Source organism: Xenopus tropicalis, chromosome 6, assembly GCF_000004195.4.
Source record: "Xenopus tropicalis strain Nigerian chromosome 6, UCB_Xtro_10.0, whole genome shotgun sequence".
In the NCBI taxonomy this organism is placed as follows: domain Eukaryota; kingdom Metazoa; phylum Chordata; class Amphibia; order Anura; family Pipidae; genus Xenopus; species Xenopus tropicalis.
Genome location: NC_030682.2, coordinates 131422687 through 131446195, shown reverse-complemented (window position 1 = coordinate 131446195; position 23509 = coordinate 131422687). Strand labels below are relative to the sequence as shown.

General features: G+C 41.4%; 1 protein-coding gene across 3 annotated transcripts; it reads left to right on the top strand.

Annotated features, from left to right (window-relative positions):
- The first annotated feature begins 3007 nt into the window (after positions 1-3007).
- azin1 (antizyme inhibitor 1) lies at positions 3008-19419 on the top strand. Of its 3 annotated transcripts, none has more exons than XM_031903322.1 (12): positions 3008-3297; positions 9686-9822; positions 11128-11323; positions 12728-12901; positions 13372-13544; positions 14103-14370; positions 15805-15883; positions 16269-16340; positions 16858-17023; positions 17684-17796; positions 18234-18448; positions 18775-19419. In XM_031903322.1, exons 6-12 carry the CDS (start codon positions 14282-14284, stop codon positions 18872-18874), a joined length of 834 nt encoding a protein of 277 aa, XP_031759182.1. In that variant the 5' UTR covers positions 3008-3297; positions 9686-9822; positions 11128-11323; positions 12728-12901; positions 13372-13544; positions 14103-14281; the 3' UTR covers positions 18875-19419.
- The last annotated feature ends 4090 nt before the right edge of the window (positions 19420-23509 follow it).

Sequence of the window (23509 nt, the reverse complement as noted above, 5' to 3'; positions counted from 1 at the left end):
ATTTCCATATGTGTATTTTATTTTGATTTCCTATGTTCACCCCTCCTTTAATGATTTCTGCTTGTGTTGTATTTTGTTTGTTTTTGTTTTGTTTACACAGTGTCTCCTAGCAACACTCACTGTGAATGTATATTTAAATGTGGGGGGCGTACACTGCCTTGGCGTCCTTGACGAAGGTTCAAATTAAGACGCGAAACGTTGGAACAATAAACTGCACCCTTTTGCACTGAATAAGATGCCTGTTTGTCGCTTCATGAAAATCCTGTGAGTGTCGTCATTCCTGCATAGTATACAAATAAAGGTATATACATTTGCTCTGCCATTTTGACTAATATGGGTCTACTGTGCTTTTAAATTCACTGCATGCAAATTCTATGTGTTTATCTGGTTCATTGGTACAACTCTGCACCCATTTATGTGTTTAGTTAGGGTAACTTTTATAACCCCTAAAGTCTTAGACCTACATACAGAACTTTTTCAAGTGTCAAAAGGTGATAAAAAGCCCATACTTGTGCGGACCATGACATCTCCAAGGAGCACAAAACCACTTTGTACATTTCATTCTATCTCATACAACTGGGGAAATCATTGCTGGTTGTACATGGGAGGTAATAAAGCACTGGTACAACGCAAGAAATTGAAGTGAAAGGATGATTTGGAGAATAGATTTCCTTTTGTAAACATTATTTTCCATCACTTTCATTCTATTGAGGCCGTTTCCTCTCTGTTCTGAATTTCAAGCCACTGCTTTGCTGCTAGAAGCAAAGTTCCTGTGATAGACAATAGATTAACCCTAAATACCAGCAGTATATCATTTCTCAGACATATCAGTTTAGAACTATTAACTTTAATGGTTTTCATTGCACTTACACCCCTTGAACCACTGGTTGCCTAAAACCTTCATATCTCATATTACCATGAATCTCTAATCCCAGGCCCTCTAGCCACATATATCCAATTGTGGAATGGCCACTTCATATTAAAGTTTCAAAGAACTTTTTATTAGAAAGAAATCATTTTGTGCACACAAGCCTGAGGACAGCAACATCTGCATCAACCCCTGTTGTTGTGCATGAATGATTGAGGCCGTTGGCCTATGAATTCATTGCCTGTGATGGAGCCTTCTTTTTTTGGTACAGGTATGGGATCCCTTATCCGGAAACATTATCCAGAAAGTTCCTAAATACGGAAAGGCCTTCTCCCATAGACTCTATTATAAGCAAATAATTAAAATTTTTAAAAATGATTTCCTTTTTCTCTGTAATAATAAAACAGTACCTGTACTTGATCCCAACTAAGATATAATTACCCGTTATTGGGGGCAGAACAGCCCTATTGGGTTTATTTCATGTTTAAATGATTCCCTTTTCTCTGTAATAATAAAACAGTACCTGTACTTGATCCCAACTAAGATATAATTACTCCTTATTGGGGGCAGAACAGCCCTATTGGGTTTATTTCATGTTTAAATGATTCCCTTTTCTCTGTAATAATAAAACAGTACCTGTACTTGATCCCATCTAAGATAAAATTACCCCTTATTGGGGGCAGAACAGCCCTATTGGGTTTATTTCATGTTTAAATGATTCCCTTTTCTCTGTAATAATAAAACAGTATCTGTACTTGATCCCAACTGAGATATAATTACCCCTTATTGGGGGCAGAACAGCCCTATTGGGTTTATTTAATGGTTAAATGATTCCCTTTTCTCTGTAATAATAAAACAGTACCTGTACTTGATCCCAACTAAGATATAATTAATCCTTATTGGAGGCAGAACAGCCCTATTGGGTTTATTCAATATTTTAATGATTTCTAGCAGACTTAAGTTATGGAGATCCAAATTACGGAAAGATCCCTTATCCGGAAAACCCCACATCCCGAGCATTCTGGATAACAGGTCCCATATCTGTATAAGTTGTTTCCTTTACAGCAGAAAATGTAGGGTTAGGTGATACTTTTTATTAGCTAAGTAAAAGTTTCAGGGACATTATTTATTATAAAAATGAAATGTATTCTTTTTTCCATATTTGATTTCAAGGAGCATACTTCCCCCAGGGCAATATCCACTCTATAGGCATCCGTATGTTTATAGGGGTGGCCTACGGGAACTTATAATTGAATTTTATAGCAATAGTATACATATTTGTTATGTTTGGTAAATGTTTCTGTATTCTGTTGAAATAAAAATAAATACTCTGCTCCATTGTAAGACAAGCAAATATTGAATGTATTGATCACCTTGCCTACATCTCTGCTTGTAGGAATCGCATTGTCATGTTCTAACATTGAATATCTTAATAAAAGTGCATTGTTAATAAAATGATACTTGAAGCCAATGATTCTAATAGGGGAATGCCATAAAAATATAGGAAGGGCAGCATTTTCTTTTTCAGAAGCTGCCAACCCTATCTATGTAACTGAATACGCTTAGGGCCCAATAATGCCAATGTGGCACTGTGTCAGCCTTGTACCATAGCAGCTGTTGCACTTAGTTGTAACTTACCCTTTAAAATGGGCAAACTGATTTACACGGATCTGTAATACCCCATCTATTATTTTGAGGAGGGACGGTAACAAATGCCCAGTTTCCAGGCCACCCCCGGTATTAATATCTAGCAAAAACGGCGACATAATATATTTGCACTGTATGTACGGTCTAAACGCCTCAGTGTTGTTCCGAGCCTGATGATTTTATTCCCTTTGTAGTTTTGAAGAAGCCATGCACAGGCCTCAATGCCACATCTAAACATGGCGAACACTACAAGATCCCTTATCACTTTTAGAAGCATGAGCTGAGCACGGCGGCCACGCCTCCTTCCTCACCCACCACATAGTGAACTCGGCCACGCCTCCTTCCCCACCCACCACAGATTGGACTGTACCATTAATGCGTTCGAAGACATTGACGCCTCCTTCAGAAATGGCACTTTCGGGCGACACCTCCCATTTTGCTGCGTCACTCCATCGGAGCCCCGCCTCCGCCCCATACTCTATATAAGGAAGCAGCAGTCAGCCGGCCCTGGCTGGCTTGATCCTGTCTGGTTTCCTCTACGCTACACACGAAGGCACACGGCGCGCATTCCACCGGCGGATTTTTATTCTTTCACCTCCCCGACACAGGTTTAACCCGCGTTACCGATAAGGAGAGATCGCGCAGGTTACCGCCCGAGTCTCCCCAGAGCTTATGGCCAGAGAAGCCTCCCTCATTTCTGCCTTGGGTCCCCACACCACTCTTTAAAAATTCCGCCAAAAAAGAGAAGACGATTCCCCAAGTCCTTTGGGCCGTTACCTCACGTAAGTACCCCGGGATATAATATCGGTGCTTGCTAAGGGCCCCAGTGATTCAATACAAAACATGGCCGACTGTGCCTGTATTAATGAGACGGGACGGCAGTGCCCAACATGCCTTTGTACGAGCGGCTCGGCTCATACGCACCGGGTTCCGTTTCTATGGGCCCAGGGCTTGGGCTCCAGCTTGAGGGGCTTACTCGGGATGTCACGTGATGTATCGGGCTGGGAAGGGTTAAGGGGGCGGGTTGCTGCCCTGACAGCGCGGGAGATTTAAACGTTTGAATGGAGGCAGGAAATGTCTGTAGCAATACTGGGTGGTAACCCATAGCAACCAACCCGGGTTTCTACTTTTTTTTTTTTAAACTAGTTGAAAGTAAAATAAAGAAAGGCGAAGGCTTGCAGGTTTAACTCATGTAGATTATGGAACTAGGAGGTTACTGGGAGGGACCACCTTTTATAGGCCTTTGATTGGTGGAAGGCAGCTGCCATGTAAGTTATTAAGTGCCAGCTGGCTCTTCAGGACTTGCTGCTGACACCATTCTCAGGCCTTGGGTGGTTTGACTGCAGCTGCCCTCACAAGGTGAACACCCAGCAGAATGGCTCAGGCAGTAATGCAGGGGGAGCGCCATGTCAGGCACAGGTAGGCTAACAGCACAGACACTCACTTGAGCATTTTTGCTCGGACAGGATAATCTCACAGGTGTACCTGGGCTTATTGACCACCACTGTTTTATGTTGGACATATGGAGTCCCTGTGTCCCAAGCTCTGCCCATGTACTCCTGTTTCAGATGGTTTATACCAGTTGGCATAGTGTGCCATGAGCGTGTTTAGTGAAGGACTAGTAATGGTAAAAATGAGCAGCTGACAAGTCCTAAAAGCCATCCTTAGTGTTTGTGGAAGCAGTTGTCTAGTTGCCTACTTTAAAATCTGGCCCCCTCTTCCTGGCACTTGTTCCCTGTTCATATTGTGCTGTTTATAAATGCTTGGGTCCCTGAGGCATTGTTGAACATGCAGGACATACAAGCTGCGCTGTTGCTTTTCAAGATGGCAGCCACTGTTCGATCAGATCAGGTATACATTGCTAAAATGTCTTATAAACACCTTATCTGTTCTATTTGCTTTGGAATGCTCAGCATACAGTCTAAATGGAACCTGAATAGAAGCACCCAAACCCACAAGTTATAGCACCTTAGCACAGAGATTTCTATTGCCTCATGGTGATGGAAGTGTTGGTTGGATTTATCTCCTATTGGCATCTAAACTTTATTGGCTCATTAAATCATAATTGCATCTTTATCTGTGATTGGTCAGCATAAGTGTTTACCTTGGTATAGGGGAAACCTGCAGATGCTGTTGGATAAGCATTTTACCAGTGCACTGATAAGAGTGAGGGGTGCAGGGTGGACATGTTTGGTTTACATTTTGTCTTGGTTAAATGTCATTATTCAGGGATTAAACTGTTTCAGTTGTTAGCCTGAGGCACAGTCTGTGGTTATATTGATTCCAGCTCAGTCTGACATTGCTATAGAGACTTTATATCCATAGCTGGAACATTCTAGTATTGCAGTCATCACATTCCTATTCATAGTGACAGGAGGGATTCTCAACCTTAATTGAGAATATTGGGTTTGCTAGAGCTTTTCTATGTTTTTTATTCTAACAAGGGAGCTGTTGTGTTAAGTGGTTTTCTAGTGTTCTTATGGAGTTAATCTGGTTTTTATTAGCAGTTTGTGTAAATGGGAGAAGGGAACTTCTGTAGGTTAGTGGGCTTGCCAGTCGCACTATAATTGCAAGCACCCTGCTGCTGCTCCTGGATTTTTTAGCCAAATTTGGATTGCAGTGTGAGCATAGCAAATGGCTTCTCAGTAGGGTTGTGTAATTGCTGGAACATCTGTAACATCAAATGGTGCACTGCTTTTCTTAGATTGGCAAACACTTATTAAATTGGCATCTGCCCTTGGGTTATTCCCAAACTGTGCTTGCCATCTTGGCAATTAAGAGATATTCCCTAACTTTACAAGTCTGCCGTTCAGGGCTGGTCCCCTAGAGCAACAGGCATGAGTTCTACAAAATTTTCTGTCTTCTAATGGTCCCAGAGCTCTCAATGTGTCCTGCTAGTAAATGTGTGGGAGCTACAGTGTAAAACTGGACAGTTGATCACCTATCCTGTTCCCAAAAGGTATTGTGTGACCTACCAGTCATTCTTACATTGGCCCTGCATGGGCTGAAAAAAAGCTGTTTGTTTGGCCTGCCTGCTTGGCAAACTTGTAGCTGAAAACAAGCAATATATCAGGCAGGTTTGAAAATCTTGTTGGGTGAGGACTTTATCAAGGATCTTTTCAGATGGGTCCCCCTAAGGCCCAATTATGATTGATGGCCTAGGGACCAAAGGAGTAGATCAGTGATACCCAACCAGTGGTTTGTGAGCAACATGTTGCTCCCCAACCCCTTTGATGTTGCTCCCAGTGGCCTCAAAGTAGTCGCTTATTTTTGAATTCTTGGCTTGGTGGCAAGTTTAAGTTGCATAAAAACCAAATATAATGCCAAACAGAGCCTGTAGGCTGCCAGTCCACATAGGGGCAATTACGTAACCAATTATAGCTCTTATTTGCACCCCCAAGAACCTTTTTCATGCTTGTGTTGCTCCCCAACTCTCTTTCCATTTAAACGTGGCTCTCGGGTATAAAAGTTTGGGGATCCTGATTTGGCTTAGGTTGTTAATGGGCTGATAAAGATGTGCTTTTATAGTGACCTTGCCAAACAGAGCTCAGTGTGTGTGCAGCCCATGAACATCACCGTTACATCACTTTTCTGGAGTCTTCTGTTTAGATCCGTAATATGATGTTGGGCAGGTTTGAAAGTCTTACCTTCCTAGTCCTCTATTGTGATCTGATTATTGGTTGATTGGCATGATTTGGCCTTGGATGGTGACTTACATTTAATGATATTAATATATTAGTTTCACATAACTTATTTCACTTAAAGTAGATGCCACAATTATAGGGTTTCTAAGCGAAACCTGTAACTTGTGGAGGTACCATAGGGACTTAGACTATTAGCGACCACTAGGCCCAGACTATTTTAAGGTACAATGGGTTATTTGTCCTTCAAGCCACACAGGATGAGCCACCCAAGACATGCCCTGTCCTGGCGCCTGCTCCCTCTTACTGCTCCTATTCTTGTTGCCGCTTGTTGCGCTCGCTGGTGTTGGTGGTAACAGTGCCGATGGGAGTGGTGGCAGGGGAGGGGTGAAGGTTACTTTCCGGTCTGGGCCAGCCTAATCTAGTTTCTCTTCTGTCATTGAATGAACAATGCTGGCAGCTCCTGTAGGGCTTCCCTCAGTCCCACTGTCAGTTTAGGGGCTTAGGATGCAGTTAGTCTGTCTCCTCCTCACACAATATGGACTGAGCCGGCCACTTACTGGCACTCTCACTGCAACTGGGCTGCCATGATTGTACATCGTAAATGTCCCAGGTAACAAGTCCAGCTCCTGTTAATCCACAGGTTGTCTCTTGGCTATTTTATTTGCTGTATCAGAACATGAGGTATCTGATGCTAATGCACTGCTGGTTGCTTGATGGGTTCATAGTCCTGGGGGGTTCCACTTTTCTTCTGTAGATTCAATTTAAATGAAATACAATAGAACCCCCATTTTAAATTTTTCAGGGGACCAGAAACAAATGGTGAAAATGTAAAATCAGGGAAGTTTATTATGTGTTATATAGTAGTGGGGCCACAAAACAATGGTGTAAAATGCAGGAAAACTTGAAATCAGGGGATGTAAAATTGAGGTTTCACTGTAGTTTAACCCTTGTAGCTTTCGTGTAGATTTCTGCACTTCTGGGTTTCCGCTGCACATTTGCATGGGTATTAGGGTGATGTGAATGTTCTTGGGGCAAGTCTGTCTGCATCACATTAGATGGAATGGATAGGATTTTTTAGTAGAGGTGAAGACAAGGAACTGGGGAAATGTAAAGTGTGATGTGGCATGGAAGCTGTTTAATAACTGTGCTTAATTATGTGAATTTTTTTGTACATCTGGGTAATTTAATGTATCTTGATTAGAATGCACTTTATTTGCCCAATCTCTCTAGTGTGTATGTATATATGTATGTGTATATATATATATATATATATATATATATATATATATATATATATATATATATAGCAAGACAGTGAGCCGCACACACAGGGACTTAGTAAGAAAACAAAAAATTTTATTCATAAAATTTTTTTAGTTTTCTTACTAAGTCCCTGTGTGTGCGGCTCACTGTCTTGCTTTATACATGTTTTTTGCTAGCACCCGGGGCAGTTGATTACTATTAGGGTGTGCTCTGTTTTTCTATATATATATATATACATACATACATACATACATACATACATACATACATATATTAGAGAGAGAGATATGAGCTCTAAAATTAGTTTGCCTTTGTGTGTAAGTAATGAGGCAAACTAATAGTTAATTCACTTGCACTTTTTATGTGCTTTTTTTTTCCCTTTTAATTTGCTTGTGAAGGTAGCTGGTCCAGTTATCCTTCCAAGGTAGGGGGTTCCCTGCTCCCCCATGAATGCTGTAGGGCAGATGAGCTTCTGAGCATACCCCTTTGTGCTGTAATTTGCATTTGATTTACCCAATTGGATAAAGATGCAGTTCATTTGCGTGCCTGATAGTGTATGCACACTGTCCTGGGGGGAGGCAGACTGGTAGTGGAGCAGGTATTTAAGAAAAAAAATCACATCTAAATCGCCAGGTTTGACTTCAGCAGTGACAGCCCACAAGCCTTTCATAGACCATAAAGTACTGCTTTATTTTAAAAATGTCTGTATTCCTTCTTATTTTTGTGCAACATTTATGTAGCAGCCATATCAGGCCAGTGGCAAATTAGCAAATGAGTTGCCCTGTGATTAATCTCTAGTGGTGGTGAATAAATCGCTTTTTTTTTACTAGTGCTAAATTGAATTTTTGGTAGAAAAACATGTGTTGCTTTGGCCTCCCAAAGTCTCCTCACAAGGCAACTTCAGGCTACTTTAGAAAGCCAAAGCAACATGTGTTTTCCTACCAGTGATTTACCTTTAGCGCTAGTAGGAATGCAATTCAGAGGAGATTTGCCACAGGGCAACTAATCTCCTTGTGTGTTGCTAGCCTTAGTGGCTTACAACAGTTTTTTTAAACATTTTAAATGTAATGTACAGCTTCTCTGCTGCTGTGAAAACGCTAGAGAAGCTGATGGTATATAAATGCCTTTTGTGATAATGGGGCATTAATGCAGATTTCACTAGGGCAGCATAGTAAATAACATAAGCTACTTAGAACAACATTCATTGTCCTTTTGTTTGCTAACTCTAGGCTGGGTCTCCATAATCCCCTTTAGGGCAGGGGTCCCTAACCCTTTATACCAGTGAGCCACATTCAAATGTAAAGAGAGTTGGGGAGCACCACAAGTGTTGGCTGTTTGATAGCCCCTACAGGAGGTTCTGTTTGTCAGTACACCTGGTTTTTATGCAACCAAAACTTCAATTCAAAAATAAGCACCTGTTTTGAGGCCACTGAGAGCAACATCCAAGGGGCTGGGGTGCAACATGTTACTCATGAGCCACTGGTTGGGGATCCCTGCCTTTAGTAGTTGCCACAGTTTGAACATTTTGTATACATTGAACAAATATTGTTCAGCAGCTGCAAATAAAACAACCTTTGCAGCAGAAGTCCTATTTAGTATAAGGGATTCGTCCTACACGTGTGCCGTGCCCATGGGTGACATGGTACATGTAGGGTTTTCTAGTGTTTCTCCCCAGGAGAACCAATTCCAGCTCAGCAGGCAGCTGACATCTTCATTTCAATCCTGGATCCAGACTTTTTTCACTGAAATTAATAAGGGCTGATTTCATGCATCCCCTTTCCCTGGGCTTAAAATCACACACAAATGCCTTATAAAGACTATATAGCAGCTAGTTTATTTAACTATATTTAAGCTTCTGATACAAATGCATTATTTTGACAAACTCAGGTTTACAGTGTTGTACTGGTGTGGCTTCTATTACCCAGAATATATTCTAAAGGCATGGGGCTCCAAATTATGGAAAACCAAAGATCAAAATAATTATAAAATGCTCTGTTTATCGGTTTGTAAGACTCTATGCCTCATTATTGAATTATAATGTGGAGTGAGCAGCCATGTCTTTTGACAGTTACAATTGTTAGAATTTCACATATGGTGAAAATGTAAATGTCACACTTGTTTATATAGCAGGTAGGGCAAACATCACAGAAACCCACAGTTATGTTCAATTAATGCCGGTAACCTGCTGTACTTAATACCTTTGCTCCTTTACAAGCAATTGCAACAAAATGTTCATTTTTTTTTTTGTACTTTAAAATTTTAGGGCGGATTTTCTCTCAAAGCGTACAACTATCCAGAGGGACTAGGAAAGGCGCTCTATAGAGAGCAGTTCGACTTCAACGCGGAGCCGCCTTGGCAGCCTAGCTGATGATAGGAGGTTCCATCTCCTAACTTGTCCATGTAAGTAATAGATTTTATGTTTAAGCTATTTTATGTGGCTTCTGCCATGCTATTAAACTAACCCAAGTTCAGTGTATATGTACTAAAGGTTGTAACCGCTCTGGACAGCACTCCACTATGTCTTTAAGAAATTAAAATGCCATTTTTGAACAAACCCACACGGCAATGTTTCAGGAGAACTTTGGCCTTTTATCAAGCTGATAATAGGCCAGTGTTGTGTGGTCTGTGCAAAACTGTCCAGAGTTGTGGAAGTTATCGCCTGTGGAAATTGTCTGTGAGGGAGGTAACATGTGAATTCCACGCTTGTTTCCAATAGGCTGTATAGCATGTCTCCTAGTAGCCACATGTTCTCTAAGCCATGTTTTAATTTATGTTTAGGATAATCTAAACGTTGTTGACTTTTGTCGCTAATGTTAAAATGTGTTCCATTGCCCAAAATGCGCTTTTTCAGTAGAAAATTCTATGCTGCTACATCAAGATGATGCTGATTCACTGGGTAATCCTGAGCAAACTTTTGCCATCAGTTTTTTTAGCCTTTTGAGCCTTGTTTTTAAAGAAATTGCCCAAATCATTACTAGACAGTGTGCAACACTGGGGTTTGCCCCATAATCCTTTAACTTTGCACAAGTAAAATATAATGCTTTACAGCTGCTGTAAAAGATGGGTGCAATGGATTCATTTACTAACTATATTAATTGAATGATTACAAAATACATTTTATGGCATTAAGTAGCTGTTTAAAAACTATTTTTCTGTATGTTGGCTGATTAGTGAAATTCTGGGGTGTTCCTCCTATTAATACTGCTATGTCTTAAACCTTTTTAAAGGAATAGGAAAGTAACTTTAGCTGCATTGAAAGCCTTACCTTTAATCGTTTATAGTGCTATTCTCATAAGTTTCCAATCTTTTACCTGTTTCAAAGCGTCTCTTTACAAAAAAGAAAACCCCCTCATTCTGCTCCCCTGCAAGAACAAAACCTGTAGCTCGTGCAGTACAGTCTGCCCAACTGGTGCGTGCACATTAAATATACATGAACTTTTTGGGTGGCCATATTGATTGTGTACAAGGGAAACATGGTGCCCGCCATGGAGCAGTCACAGAAAAACAGCACACAATGTATGGTATTTGAAAAAAAATTAAAAAATTATCAATCTTGCTGGTTGGCCTGATATTTTCCTCTGTATGTTTTGCTATGTAGGACTTGCTATGTTTAGGACATGTCTGTCACCTGTATACACATGTGTATAATACTGTACATTTGCCTTTTTGCTTCATAGTGTAAACTAAGTTTCATTTTTCTTCCAGTTTGTTGCATATTTTAAGGATACAAAAAGATATATTGACCCCTTATTCGGCGTTTATTGGTTTATGATTGTTGGATTTGCGGAATACGGCTGAGATGAAAGGATTTATTGAAGATACAAATTACTCCATCGGCCTATTGGATGACACGGCAACTCCTAGAGATGTTATTGATAACTATATTTATGAGCACACCCTGGTAAGTAGCTCCGCCATTTGGGTTTTCTGAACATGCATTGAAAAAAAAATCTCAGATTTGTTCTGCTTTATCTTTGTGTGACAGTTTTACCAAAGGGTTTCAACCTTATGGGCAGAAATTTCTGGTACTATGTACTTGTAAATATTATAACATATAATACTATAAGGTGTGGGCTAACTGGGCCTGCTCTCCAGATAGGGAGACAGTAATATAAATACGGGGTGCTGTGCCCCCGCTGTAGGAGCTTGCTCCCAGTGCAGCTGACTGTGCCTTGTGTGAGTGCTGTGCCCCCTGCTCTGGGAGCTCATGTTATGCCTAAAAAATTCTGTAGTAGTCAAACACATTTGTGTGGGCTGTGTAACATATAAAGGCTTTTGTGACTGTTTTATAAGTAATGCTGTCATGAGGCTTTAAAGGCAGGTGTGTCCTCTTTACTAGAATGCGTGAATATAAACCCGGTTAATTAAAATGAGTTAGTGAGACAGTGCCCTCCGGTGGTCACACTTGAAATTCCTGCCTTTAACCCCTGTTGACTTGCTTAGAAGCCTTGTGGCTAGAAATCTATCACTTAAATGGTTTTCAGGTAGAACACCAGACATTTTTATATCATGTATTTATATTTAGAAATTGGTTTTAGTTTCATGCCACTGGACATCCAGCTCAGTAAGTCAAGCCTGCTCATACTGTAAGTGGCTCGTAAAAGAAGAGCATAAAATTAAATTATTTACTTGGCACTATCAAATTACTACATAAGGGGTTTGTTTTAATGAGTGTAACCCCTGCTAGCAATTAGTGTATTACTATTGGGGACACACAATAACTGCCATATCCCTCGCTGAAGTGTTTTCTGACGGCGCATTTTGCTCACTGCGTGTACCCAACCCCCCTTTTTTCACCTGGAATTAGTGGCTTCTAAGGAACAGGTAGTCAGGCCATATTGTCAGTGGTTTTTAGCCTGTTGGCTAGTACAGGGTGCTTAGTCCCTCATAGTAGCCGTTTACTAAGTGCCAGGTTCTTTGAATGTCATAAGTTTGGGCTGTACCTGTACAAAGTAAGCATTGCAAAGCTTTGTTTGCTGGAATCTGTTTCTTGCAAATGGATAATTACAGGCTCAAACTAAAGAGGCAGTGTAGCTAGTCATAAAATGCAAGCCATAGCATGCAGAGCTGCTTAGATTATGGGCTAGAGATTCAGTGACAGATTCCTTTCTGCTTTAATGATGCAGCCATAAAGCCTTATGTTACGCACAGACATAACTGGACATAAGACTGCAGTCCCTGTTTTTTAGGTGACAAGCACCCAGTGATATATCTAGCCTTAGATTTTAATTTGGGCACATTTTCTTAAAACATGAGTTTTTGTGGTGTAAGAATGGAATAAGCTTTTGTTTTTTTCTTTTGCTAGATGGGAAAAAATGCATTCTTTGTGGCTGACCTTGGGAAGATTGTGAAGAAACACTTCAAGTGGAAGAATATCATGGGGCGCGTAAACCCTTTTTATACTGTGAGATGCAACTCTTCTCCAGCTGTATTGGAGATTTTAGCAGCTCTTAGCATGGGATTTGCGTGCGCCAATAAAGTGAGTAAATCTAATGGATAATAGTGGTTGCACAATATAGGAGTGGCCTTATTGCACCTATTACTCTACTCTGCATTTGTTTGCTATCACTTTAATGCATTGAAATAGTTTTAAGCCTTGGGTAGGGGTGCTCAGCAAAAGACCAGTTGCTAAAACATTTTGGTATGGTATTCCTATTGTGCCTTCTGAAAGATAAAGTTGATTTTTTTGGGGGAGCGCTTATTTGCTGTCTCAAATATGGTTTAAAATTGCTTATTAATGTGTTTATAAAGACCAACATATTTCACAACACTGTACATTAAGTATAATTATATGCAGAGCAACCAATGACTGATAGAAGAGGGCCCTGGCCAAAACCGCTTGGCACTCCTTTGGTATAGCCATGGGGGGGGGCGGGGGCTACACCAAATACTGGATCTCAGAGGCATCTTGGCTGTATATAAAGTAACAAAATATATCTGGTTTTGCAGAATGAAATGTCATTGGTTTATGACTTGGGTATCCCAATGGAGAATGCAGTATATACTAATCCATGCAAGCAGGCTTCTCAAATCAAGCATGCAGCCAAGATTGGAGTAAATCTCATGACATGTGACAGTGAAACGGAATTAAAGAAAATTGCACGTAATCATTTTAATGCAAAGTAAGTACCAGTTTCATCAAAAGCCACCATTAAACTCTGGATTTTTTTTTTCACTTAAATATTGCAAAGCAAACTCTAATATTACATACTAAACAAATCAAAACCGCAAGATGGCTTATCTGCATTGTAATCCTTAAAGCAATAGTGTTTAGCTCTGGTTTGGGAGGCTTAGAATATCTACAAACTATGCCCCTATAAACATTACATTACTCTGCATTTATCATGTCGGCAGTTACTAAATCCAGTTGTGTAGGTTAAAAATTAGATTCTCCATGCTTATTGAATTACAGAATAATGTATGTTTTCTTATCTGAACAGTGAAACTATGTAAGTCTCTGTTGGGCAGGAAGGCCATTCCCCTAGTCATATGATCTGTATGATCTTTATGCATGTTGTCTGGGAGTGAAACAAATATGTCTGTGGGACGCTCTGAATAATCTTTTATTACAGCACCTACCAATTTACTACTAAATCATATACACGGTTTGCTGTAATTCCATGTGTCCCACTCTCGGCTCCCAGTCCTGGGCCCTAATTGCTAGTTTTCTCTCTATACAGGAGTTTCTCACTAAGTTCTTGACTCTTCCAAGGATGGCGTTCAAGCTCTGGCACCCTAATCAACATACTTCTGCAAAAACGTCATGTGCTGATGTAAACCAACTGTGCCCCAATCATCTTCCCCTTCTCTTAGGCTCTTGCTTCATATTGCCACAGAAGGCATCAGTGGTGAGGAAGACATGAACATGACGTTTGGCACTACACTGAAGAACTGCAGGCATCTCTTGGAGTGTGCTAAGGAGCTCAGTGTTGAGGTGGTGGGTGTGAAGTAAGTGCTCGGTTTACTACCTGCATTTTGTTTGCCACGGATGGTTTTATGTGATGGATTCAGTGATATCTATTAAAATTCTGTCAGTGATTCATTTTACTTGTTAGCAATGGCAATTTATAGAAGGACAATGAAGCAGTATTCACTAACCTAGTGATCAGGAGGTGGGAGTTCCAAAGTTTTACCTGCTCTGTGACACTCCCACCTCCTTCAGCAGCTGATTTCTGATGAGTGCAGATATGGAGCATCCTAGTGGGGCTGGAACACATACTGTAGCAACCACCACTGGTAATTCTGCCTTGTCCTCCCTATCCCTGAGCAGCACAGGGTGCTGGCCTAATCTTGACCAGTCCTATGTAGAAGTGCCCCCAGTAGTACCTCTGGGAATACATATAATGGTACTATAAGCCAGGGGTCCCCAACCACCGGGCCGTGGGCTGTGCTGAACCGGGCCACCTGGTCTCACATTGACTTTGTATTATGGTGAGCTGTATTATATTTTATAATGTAGTAATAGCAATAAAAATATATATATATATATATATATAGCATGAAATAATCCATGGCCGGCACACCCTTAAAATTCAAAAAATTTTTTTATTGAAAACTCATTGTTTAAAAACCAACGTTTCGGTCCTCATTAGGACCTTGATAAAGGTCCTAATGAGGACCGAAACGTTGGTTTTTAAACAATGAGTTTTCAATAAAAAATTTTTTTGAATTTTAAGGGTGTGCCGGCCATGGATTATTTCATGCTAAATACTCAGATTTTTGCTGTGCACCCCACAGAATACTAAAGCCTTGGAGTGCAGACACCATCAGGACTGATTATATATATATATATATATATATATATATATATATATATATATATATATATATATATATATATATATATATATATATACATTAAATAACATTTGAATGAGGCATAACTGCCTCATTCAAATGTTGGGTGTAGCAATGAATTGGAGACATAACAGTTTGCATATTCTGCTTGCTTGAAGACGAAGACTATATTTCCTCTACTAATCATAAGTAAGGCTAGTGTCTTTGGCATATCTGTAAATAAGGGAACACCTGTCAGCAGTGGTCAGCTAGTAAGCTGGTATTTCCTTGTGACTGAGGCTGGGCAGCCGCCTCTATCAGATTTACTTAAAGGAGTACACAGTTAGTACTCTTATAGATATAGCCTAGGAGAGCAGGGGCAGTGTGTGCAGCAGCTTCTACAGACTGGTTACTATGGAAGGGACCAACCCTGTAATCAGTCGGGTTCTGCTAAGGCTCACAGCTATGGGGAGGAAATAAAATCCATGCAAAAAAGTGTGTATCTTAAGGTGAGTTGCCACTTTAACTTTAATAAACTGCTGCAGTATTACATCGTCTGCATTTATGGGGGGTTGTTCAAATCTATATTTCCTTTATATTTTCCAGATTTCATGTTTCAAGTTCTAATAATCCACAAACCTATATTCATGCATTATCTGATGCCCGCTGTGTGTTCGACATGGCAGTAAGTAACCCACTTTGTCTGGCTTCTCTGGTCCTACATTCATCGCTATTTGTTTAATAAACGATCTGTCTACTGTCCCAGTAGCTGACAGTGCACTTGGGGCTGTGGGGCAAAAGCCTGCAGTCATACTTGTGTTGCTAGGGTTGCTTGTTAGTTGCTTGAGGCTTCCTGCAGTCATACTAAAGATGGATCCTCTTGTCTACATTGCTAGCCATAGACTATCCCTGGGGACACTGGAGGCCCTGGCTTGACACTGCTAGCCAACATGCACTTTGGCATGCTCTTTAATAAATCGGATAATCATGCCAGTTGGCTTAATTACTCATAGCCTCAGCTTTGTGTGTTTCTTGACTGTAAATATGTAAACTTCATTTATCTGTTCTAGGAAGAACTTGGCTTTAAGATGAACATTTTGGACATTGGAGGAATTTCAGAAAACGAGGCGCAGTTGGAAGAAGTAAGATTTAAATTCCGTTCAGCTGCGGCACACATGTCCCGAGTCTTAACAATTAGTATTGTAGTTCTAAGTTAACTGTATAAATCTTGCCATGCGTTTGCTCTGTAAAGTGCAAGGCAATATTAGTTTATGGGCATTTTCGCCACTGCTTTGACCAGATCTTTGAGTGATTCTCTGCCCCTGATTTTGCTGTCTTGGCCCATTTAGGAAGCAGTTATTGGTGGGGTACAGGTGTTTAGACCACCCATCTTTCTTTCCCATTGGATCCACCTTTCCTTCTCCTTTACTGTGCATATATTTGTGCAGCTTCTGGCACTCATCTAACTATTGAAATGGGCTCTTCATGGAAACTCATTGTTCAACTATTTACTCAAATCTAATTCTGATTCTATTTTCATGCAAACTTTGGGCACATTATCGTACATTTGAGCACAAGTACTTGGGCTAGTCTTTAGTTACTGGGCTTTGTCATTCTTTTCCCATTATAAAGTTTTTTTTTTCTTTTGTTTTTGTTAAGCTGTATCAGGCAGTCAGCCCTCTTCTGGATGTGTATTTCCCTGAAGGGTCTGGGACAAGAATCATAGCAGAACCTGGAAGCTTTTATGTCTCATCTGCATTTACACTTGCAGTTAATGTTATGGCAAAGAATGTAATTGAACACGATCAACATCTTCCTTCTGCAGGTACTTTGTTAAACATGCATTGTACATTAGGGGAAACTGCATTTGCTATTGATTGTTTTTACTTTCCCAGGTTTTTTTTTTATAAACCTACATTCTGTTCATCTGTTCAGTTAGACCACTTGTATAGTCTTTATTGTATTTTTAAACCAGAATTCATTTAATTTTATTTAAGTAAATAAGGTTGACCACTGGCTACTCTTTATACCAGTTTTCAGGCTATGCTGCCCCCTATGGGCGGCTGCTAGAGCTCAACCTCAAAGCCAAGTTGAAATGTAGCTTTGATTTTTTTAGTTCATGTAAATTCATATAATTCTCCGTTGTATCTGTTATTCATATATACTAGTAGTGGACATGGGGTTTATAAAGCCTGCACAAAGCTTTAAACTGAAACCTTCAAGTATTATCATTGCCTAGGGCTCCTATGTGTGTAGAACTGCTGCTTAGAGAGACCCCTTCTCTGTGCTGCTGCAGCTTTATACCCATAGTGTAGTTAGAGAGCTACAAGCTGGGTTAATATGTAGACACATTTGCAGTACGGCAGGGTTGGATCTTAGAACAAATCCTGCTCGCTTAACTGCATCAAAATACCCGTTTGCTTAGAACCAATGTTCTTAGGATAGTGTTACATGCATCTAACTAAACTAAATTGTATTGTTTTAGGTAAACAGATCAGCAACAAACCAGCTTTTATTTATTGCATGAATGAAGGTGTTTATGGTTCTTTTGCAAGAAAATTGTCGGAGAAACTAAATACAGCCCCTGAAGTGCACAAGGTACGTTTTAGAGATGTGTTGTCTTGTGGAACCGGTGTCCTGAGGGCATGTCCAAAAAGGATTACCGGACCAGTAAAGCCAAAAGAAATAGATTTCATGTATCTAGATGTGATGTACTGTTGCTATGCACTGTCTCAAATACAAATAATTTATAAACATGCTGCTGTTTAGCCGTGGGGCAGCCATCAGTAGCCCCAGCTGAATAGGGTAACAATACCTTTGTCACATATAATAGAACATTTGTTGCCAAGAAATAGTTTTTGTAGGCACTAAATTAACAGGCTTCAAATGTAAAAAATATTTTTTTGACTCAACTGATCCTTTAACCATTTAGCCATTTTAATAAAAAACTGTCCTGTAGTATTTGGGATTCTATCTGGGCTCCTTACGACCAGTGAATGCTTGGGGCTAACTAAAGTGCGTTGTTTCTCTTCTAGAAATACAAAGACGATGAGCCACTTTTTGCTAGCAGCCTTTTGGGTCCATCCTATGATGAGCTTGATGTCATTGTGGAGCACTGCCTCCTGCCTGAGCTTGAAGTTGGAGACTGGGTAGTGTTTGAGAACATGGGATGTGGCAGTCTGAATGAGCAGTCGCCTTTTGCAGACTTTGAGAAACCGTCCTTGTACAACTTCATGTCATTCAGTGACTGGTAAGTGTTCCAGGCATTATCTAAATCATTACTAGGAATCATTGTACCTCCTGCTTGAGTTCATAAGAAATAGTTAAAACTGCGTAACTATAGTCTGTATTGTAGTCATTGTTTGGATCTTCCTAGTTATCAAATCTGTTAATTGGGTATTGAGAGACAGTTTGGATTGGCTGGAAAGAGGCAAATCTATTAAGGCAAAGGTCTAGACATGGCTTCCCCAAAGTTGTATCAAACAGCAATACTAAATCAAAGCAATGACCTGGCAGAATGGGTGTGGGGGGATGTGTGCAAATACTGGCCTATTAAATGGCTGTGTTTAACCCTAGGTATGAGATTCAAGATACCGGGAATACGTCAGAGAGCCTGATGAAGAGCCTGTGCGTGCCTTGTTTCCACTTGGGTGAAGACCAATTCTGCACAGTTTAATGACATTACTTCTGCTCACTTTAGACTTACAGGCGCAAGTACTTACCTTGCCTGGTCGACATTCCGGAGTTGAAGCAAAAGTGGATCTTGAGTTTAACCTGTTAAAAACTTGAATTTAAGTAGGGCAGATTGGGACCAGGCAAAAAGCAGATTCAAATAAATCTAGGGGCAAAAATTGGCTATAACGTCCTGATTTAAACCTGCCAGCCTCTCCACCCCTGAGCAGTTTAATAAAATATGCAACAAAATGGATGACTTAGTTGAGATGGAAGCCATTACCTGGGCTCCTTGTAACAGTTTACATAAGTACACACAGTTTTTATACTAAGGATTCCTGTTAGACAGTCGTGTAAATTTATTGTCCAATGTCAGTGAAAGATCAGTGTGTGATTTAGTGTTCCAAATTTGTACATTTGTGCTTCAACCGCTAGATTAATAAATGTAAATTGCATCATGTTTTTTTTTGTTTTGTTTTTTTTTTAACTTTTTTTTCTTGAACTGGCAAAAAGCTTGTATGATTGCAATAAACTTTTGTGTAGAAGCGATGGCCTAATTCTTCTATATTCTTTGGGGACAACTGGATATTGGCACAGTGGGGCCATATTGTGGAGTAGTTACTAACTGGTACTGATGGTTACGGCCTGTTAACAATACCAGTGCCAACGCAGAGTTCATTCTAGTTGTGACCACAAGATGTCACTGTTTTGTATAGATCTCTAGGTGTCAACCAATACAATGCAAACTTGCTGCCCCTTCTGTGGCCACAAGCTGTCACCTTGCTTTGCAGATAGTTTATTAATAGGAATAAGACTAGCAGGCTCATATAGATGGCAGGTATTCCTGTGTAACATCCAAAAAGTCATTTAAAGGGCCAGTGATGCCAGTGTGTTATATGCATTGTATTATGTACAGTTATCCTATTTGGTAATTGTAGGTTTCCTTCTACGGTTTAATTTAATAAGCCTTTGTGTAGCAATGGGGGTACAAGGCTCGTGGTTGCACAGCAGGTTAGACATGCATACATTGGGATTAGTTCATGGGTTGCTACAGGCAAAACCTTAACATTATTGTCCCTATAAGACATTCTGTTTGGATGCCTATGCACCCTAAGGACACAAAGCAATCTCATCGTACCACAGTGATGGGTCCCTGCCTGAGAGTCTCTGTATGAATTCCAGCACCCTATTCCTATCTGAGGAAATACACATCTCATGAATACAGCATGGGGGTATAATGAATTGGGTTTCAGATGTGAGGACCAATCAGATCCTAGCTTGTAGATGACGGTATCTCTGTGCCAGATACAAGGCAGGTATGTGGTTTCCCCTGCAGCTGTCGCTTCACTAGGTAAAACCCCTCCCCAGAATTCAGCATCCACTAAACAGGGACTCGTGTAACTGCAGCAACATGGCCTTGGCTTGCTTGGAATGTTGTGATTTTTATTTATTCAATGCGTCCCACAGATACATTTAAATACACATGTATGCCGACGACCAGGTGTGATTTATTGCTGATATTTAACAGCTGCTAAGTGTGTAAAAGAAAACTGCAGTTCATGGCACTTTGGGAAACCATTCTCTGTACGAATGAATTGATCAGTGTCTAGTCCAGGGCCTGGCCATCTCCCAGCAGCCCCTTTAATCTCAGCGGGGAGTTGCACTTCTACCAACAGCTAGAGCTGAGAATATAAATGTATCTGGATATACACTTGGGTCAGAAGCACTGCTGCATACCAATGCCTGGGCAGCTCATTAATGCCTACTACTCTCATGCTAGGAAAGCAGGGGCAGTGTATAACCCCCCCCCCCATCCTTATCAAGATTAGTTAATGGCAAAACTAGCATTCAGCTGAGACACCTCAGTATAATGAGCTGCTCTTTATCTCACAGCCTAACAGGCTAGTTGGGGAGGAAGGATGGGTTTGTTTATACAGAGGACTGGTGATTTGTTTGATTGTGGTCATACAAACCAAGATGTAGAATGTTAGATCTTTCCTTTTTCATGCCAGAAATAACCAAAACCATGCAGATTTCTTAAAGCAGTAGGCAAAATATGTTCAGCCCAATACATTGCAATTGTGTTGGAAAAGGGGGTGCCCTATTAACATTGAGAGAGATGGGGGCTTGGCCCAGGCAAGGTACATTAACACTGTAACATGGTATACTGTGTTAATATATCAAACCTAGGCTTCTAATGTGCCCCAAAAAAAGAGTAGAATCCATGTATGGATTCTACATGTGCGGTGTCCATGTTCTGTGTAGCGTTGCTTGTTGTCAATCCCATGAAGGGGGGAAATCTGTGGCAATTGGAGGGTTAAAACTAACGGCGCTGTTATGAAGGGCCCCTTACCAAGGAAAGCTGCTGCTGGGCGCCACTGTATTCCATATACATGTGAAATGTTCAAGAGTGAGCGGAGACTTGTTGGAGGGAATCAATAACCCCCACGGCAGCCCCCAAAGTGCTTATCTACTCCCCACGTGGAGCAGGATATGGTGCTCCCTTTCCTTCTATTCATATCCGCAGAATGCGCAGGAAGCACCTTGGCAGATATGTACTGAGGTGCATAAAGGGTTATTGGCAGAGCATAGAGGAAATCATATGCCAAGTGATTGTTCCTGAAGGTCAAGAGGTAAGTCGGCCCCGTTGCTAGTTAGAGCCACGCGCTGCTTCTATCTCAAAAGTACATTTCATTTCAGAGGGGAAAATAAACTGATATATACACATTTTTATTTTATGACCGTTTTAATGACTCTGTGCCTTCTGCAGGCTGCTGGCATCCAGGGATGAGATTTCCCTAATTTTCCTCAGTATGTAGCAATGCGATATAAAGAGCAAATGGGGGAAAGACTTACGGTGTGACAATCTATCATCTCTGTACTTGGGTTCTTGGCCTCGCACAGTATTATTAATAAGAGTTAATAAAGCGCCAACATATTCCGTAGCGTTTTAAAATAAGTGGGTTTATACATTGGAAATGCAGAATTACAAAGTAAAAAGTAACCAATACAAGAGGTGAAGAGGGCCCTGCCCAAAAGAGCTTACAATCTATAAGGAGAGGGGGTTGGCATAGTAGTACTGTGCCTCCCAGTTGGCTACTGCAGGACTGTAGGTCTCTGAAAATGCAGGAATGTTCCTCTTCACCCACATGAAGATGTTGAACACCTCCTTTATTGCTGATCTGCTCATTATGGCCCCCTAATGGCTGAATTAGGCCACTGTGTATTTGCCCCTAATGTTAGGGGCTTTTGATGCTTTTCTCAGTTCCAGTACAGTGGAAAGTGCCCTCCCATGGCAACCAATTCCTTGAAATGGCTTGTTTCCCACAGAGGCCTCCCAGGCCAGAAAGCTGCCATCTGGGCCAAGGACTCCATACCAACTGCTGACCGACTATATCTGTATGGATCAAATGTGTGAGGTCCTGGGGGGTTTTTGTTTCCTGCCAATAGGAAAGCTCTCTAGTGCTTTGGGGGACCCCTGCTCTACTGTAGGGTTTGGCACCTTGAGTCCCAGAGGAGGGTTTCCCTGCGAGGTGTAGGATCCTCAGAGGGTTCAGGGTGGCATTATCCTAGGGAAGCAGCGGCCATGCAGTGACTTCTGTGGGTAGGTGGTACATCAAGATGGCTGCCCCCGGGGGGCTGAATGGGCTCAGCCCTCTGTACCTGCCCTCACACTGGGCAAGTGATGGGTTCAAGCTCTAGAGACTGCAATGTTTTGGTTCATTATGTTTTGCACAGGTTACACTGCCCCCCTGTGGTCACACCTAGTGCCCTTTCACCCACATTGGGAGCCTGTTTGTGTGTCATGTGTTTGGCTGGAAGCAGTGAATCACAGGTTCCATTGTTATTTCTGGCAGCGCGCCACTCTTTCCCTACCTTATCTGTAAGCACAGGGAGCCCGGGCAAGCGCTGCCTCAACATGCGCCTGTAATCTATTCCTCTGCCAGGGGGTCATTCCTAACAGCCCCTCCCCAGTCCCATATGCACTTACTGTCTCTAATGTCTCTAAGAGGCCTCCAAAGCATGTCTTACACATTCCTTCCGTTCAGTGCAAATTTTGAGAGGTCACTATATTTCCTTCTTGCCTCATCATTTCCCTCCACCCCAAGACTCTGTTACGTTGGCCATACTTACTGGCCAGACTGGTATGGGCATACATGCTGGGTCAGGAGTGAACATCTGGAACATTTAATCCTCCCAACCAGTGTTAGACTGGCCTCTTAGGGCCCTCAGAGAGCCTGGCATCAAGGGCCCACTCACAGGAACACAAGATGCAGAGAGTGCTAATAGGTACTGTTACATGTAGAACTTTGGTGCAAATAAGAATGGGCTGAATGAAATTGCCCTTGTGGTGGGGGCACCAAGAGATTCTCTAGTTATGTGCAGGCCGGTCCAAAACCGACTTGTCGGGGGGCATTTTGGGCCGACAATTGCACAATATTGGTGGGTCACGGGCAAGTTTGCACTGAGTTCTCACTTCCGCCCACCCATGACCATACACTGCCCATCTTCTGCATCTGAAAACCTCTCTTTATTGGTAGGTACCTGCTCCGCCCTGCGCCTTTCATGAGATTGGGAGGGTCATGCCCGTGGCTACAAATAGAGGTGCATCACAGGGTCGGGAGGCAGTGGGGTAGGG

What these genes read in the sequence shown, in the direction of transcription:
- azin1 (XM_031903321.1), top strand. Translation starts at nt 11,222, where the DNA reads ATGAAAGGATTTATTGAAGATACAAATTACTCCATCGGCCTATTGGAT. An exon ending in ATATTTATGAGCACACCCTG is followed by an intron (nt 11,324 to 12,727) that starts GTAAGTAGCTCC and finishes TTCTTTTGCTAG; the next exon opens with ATGGGAAAAAATGCATTCTT. An exon ending in TCAACATCTTCCTTCTGCAG is followed by an intron (nt 17,024 to 17,683) that starts GTACTTTGTTAA and finishes GTATTGTTTTAG; the next exon opens with GTAAACAGATCAGCAACAAA.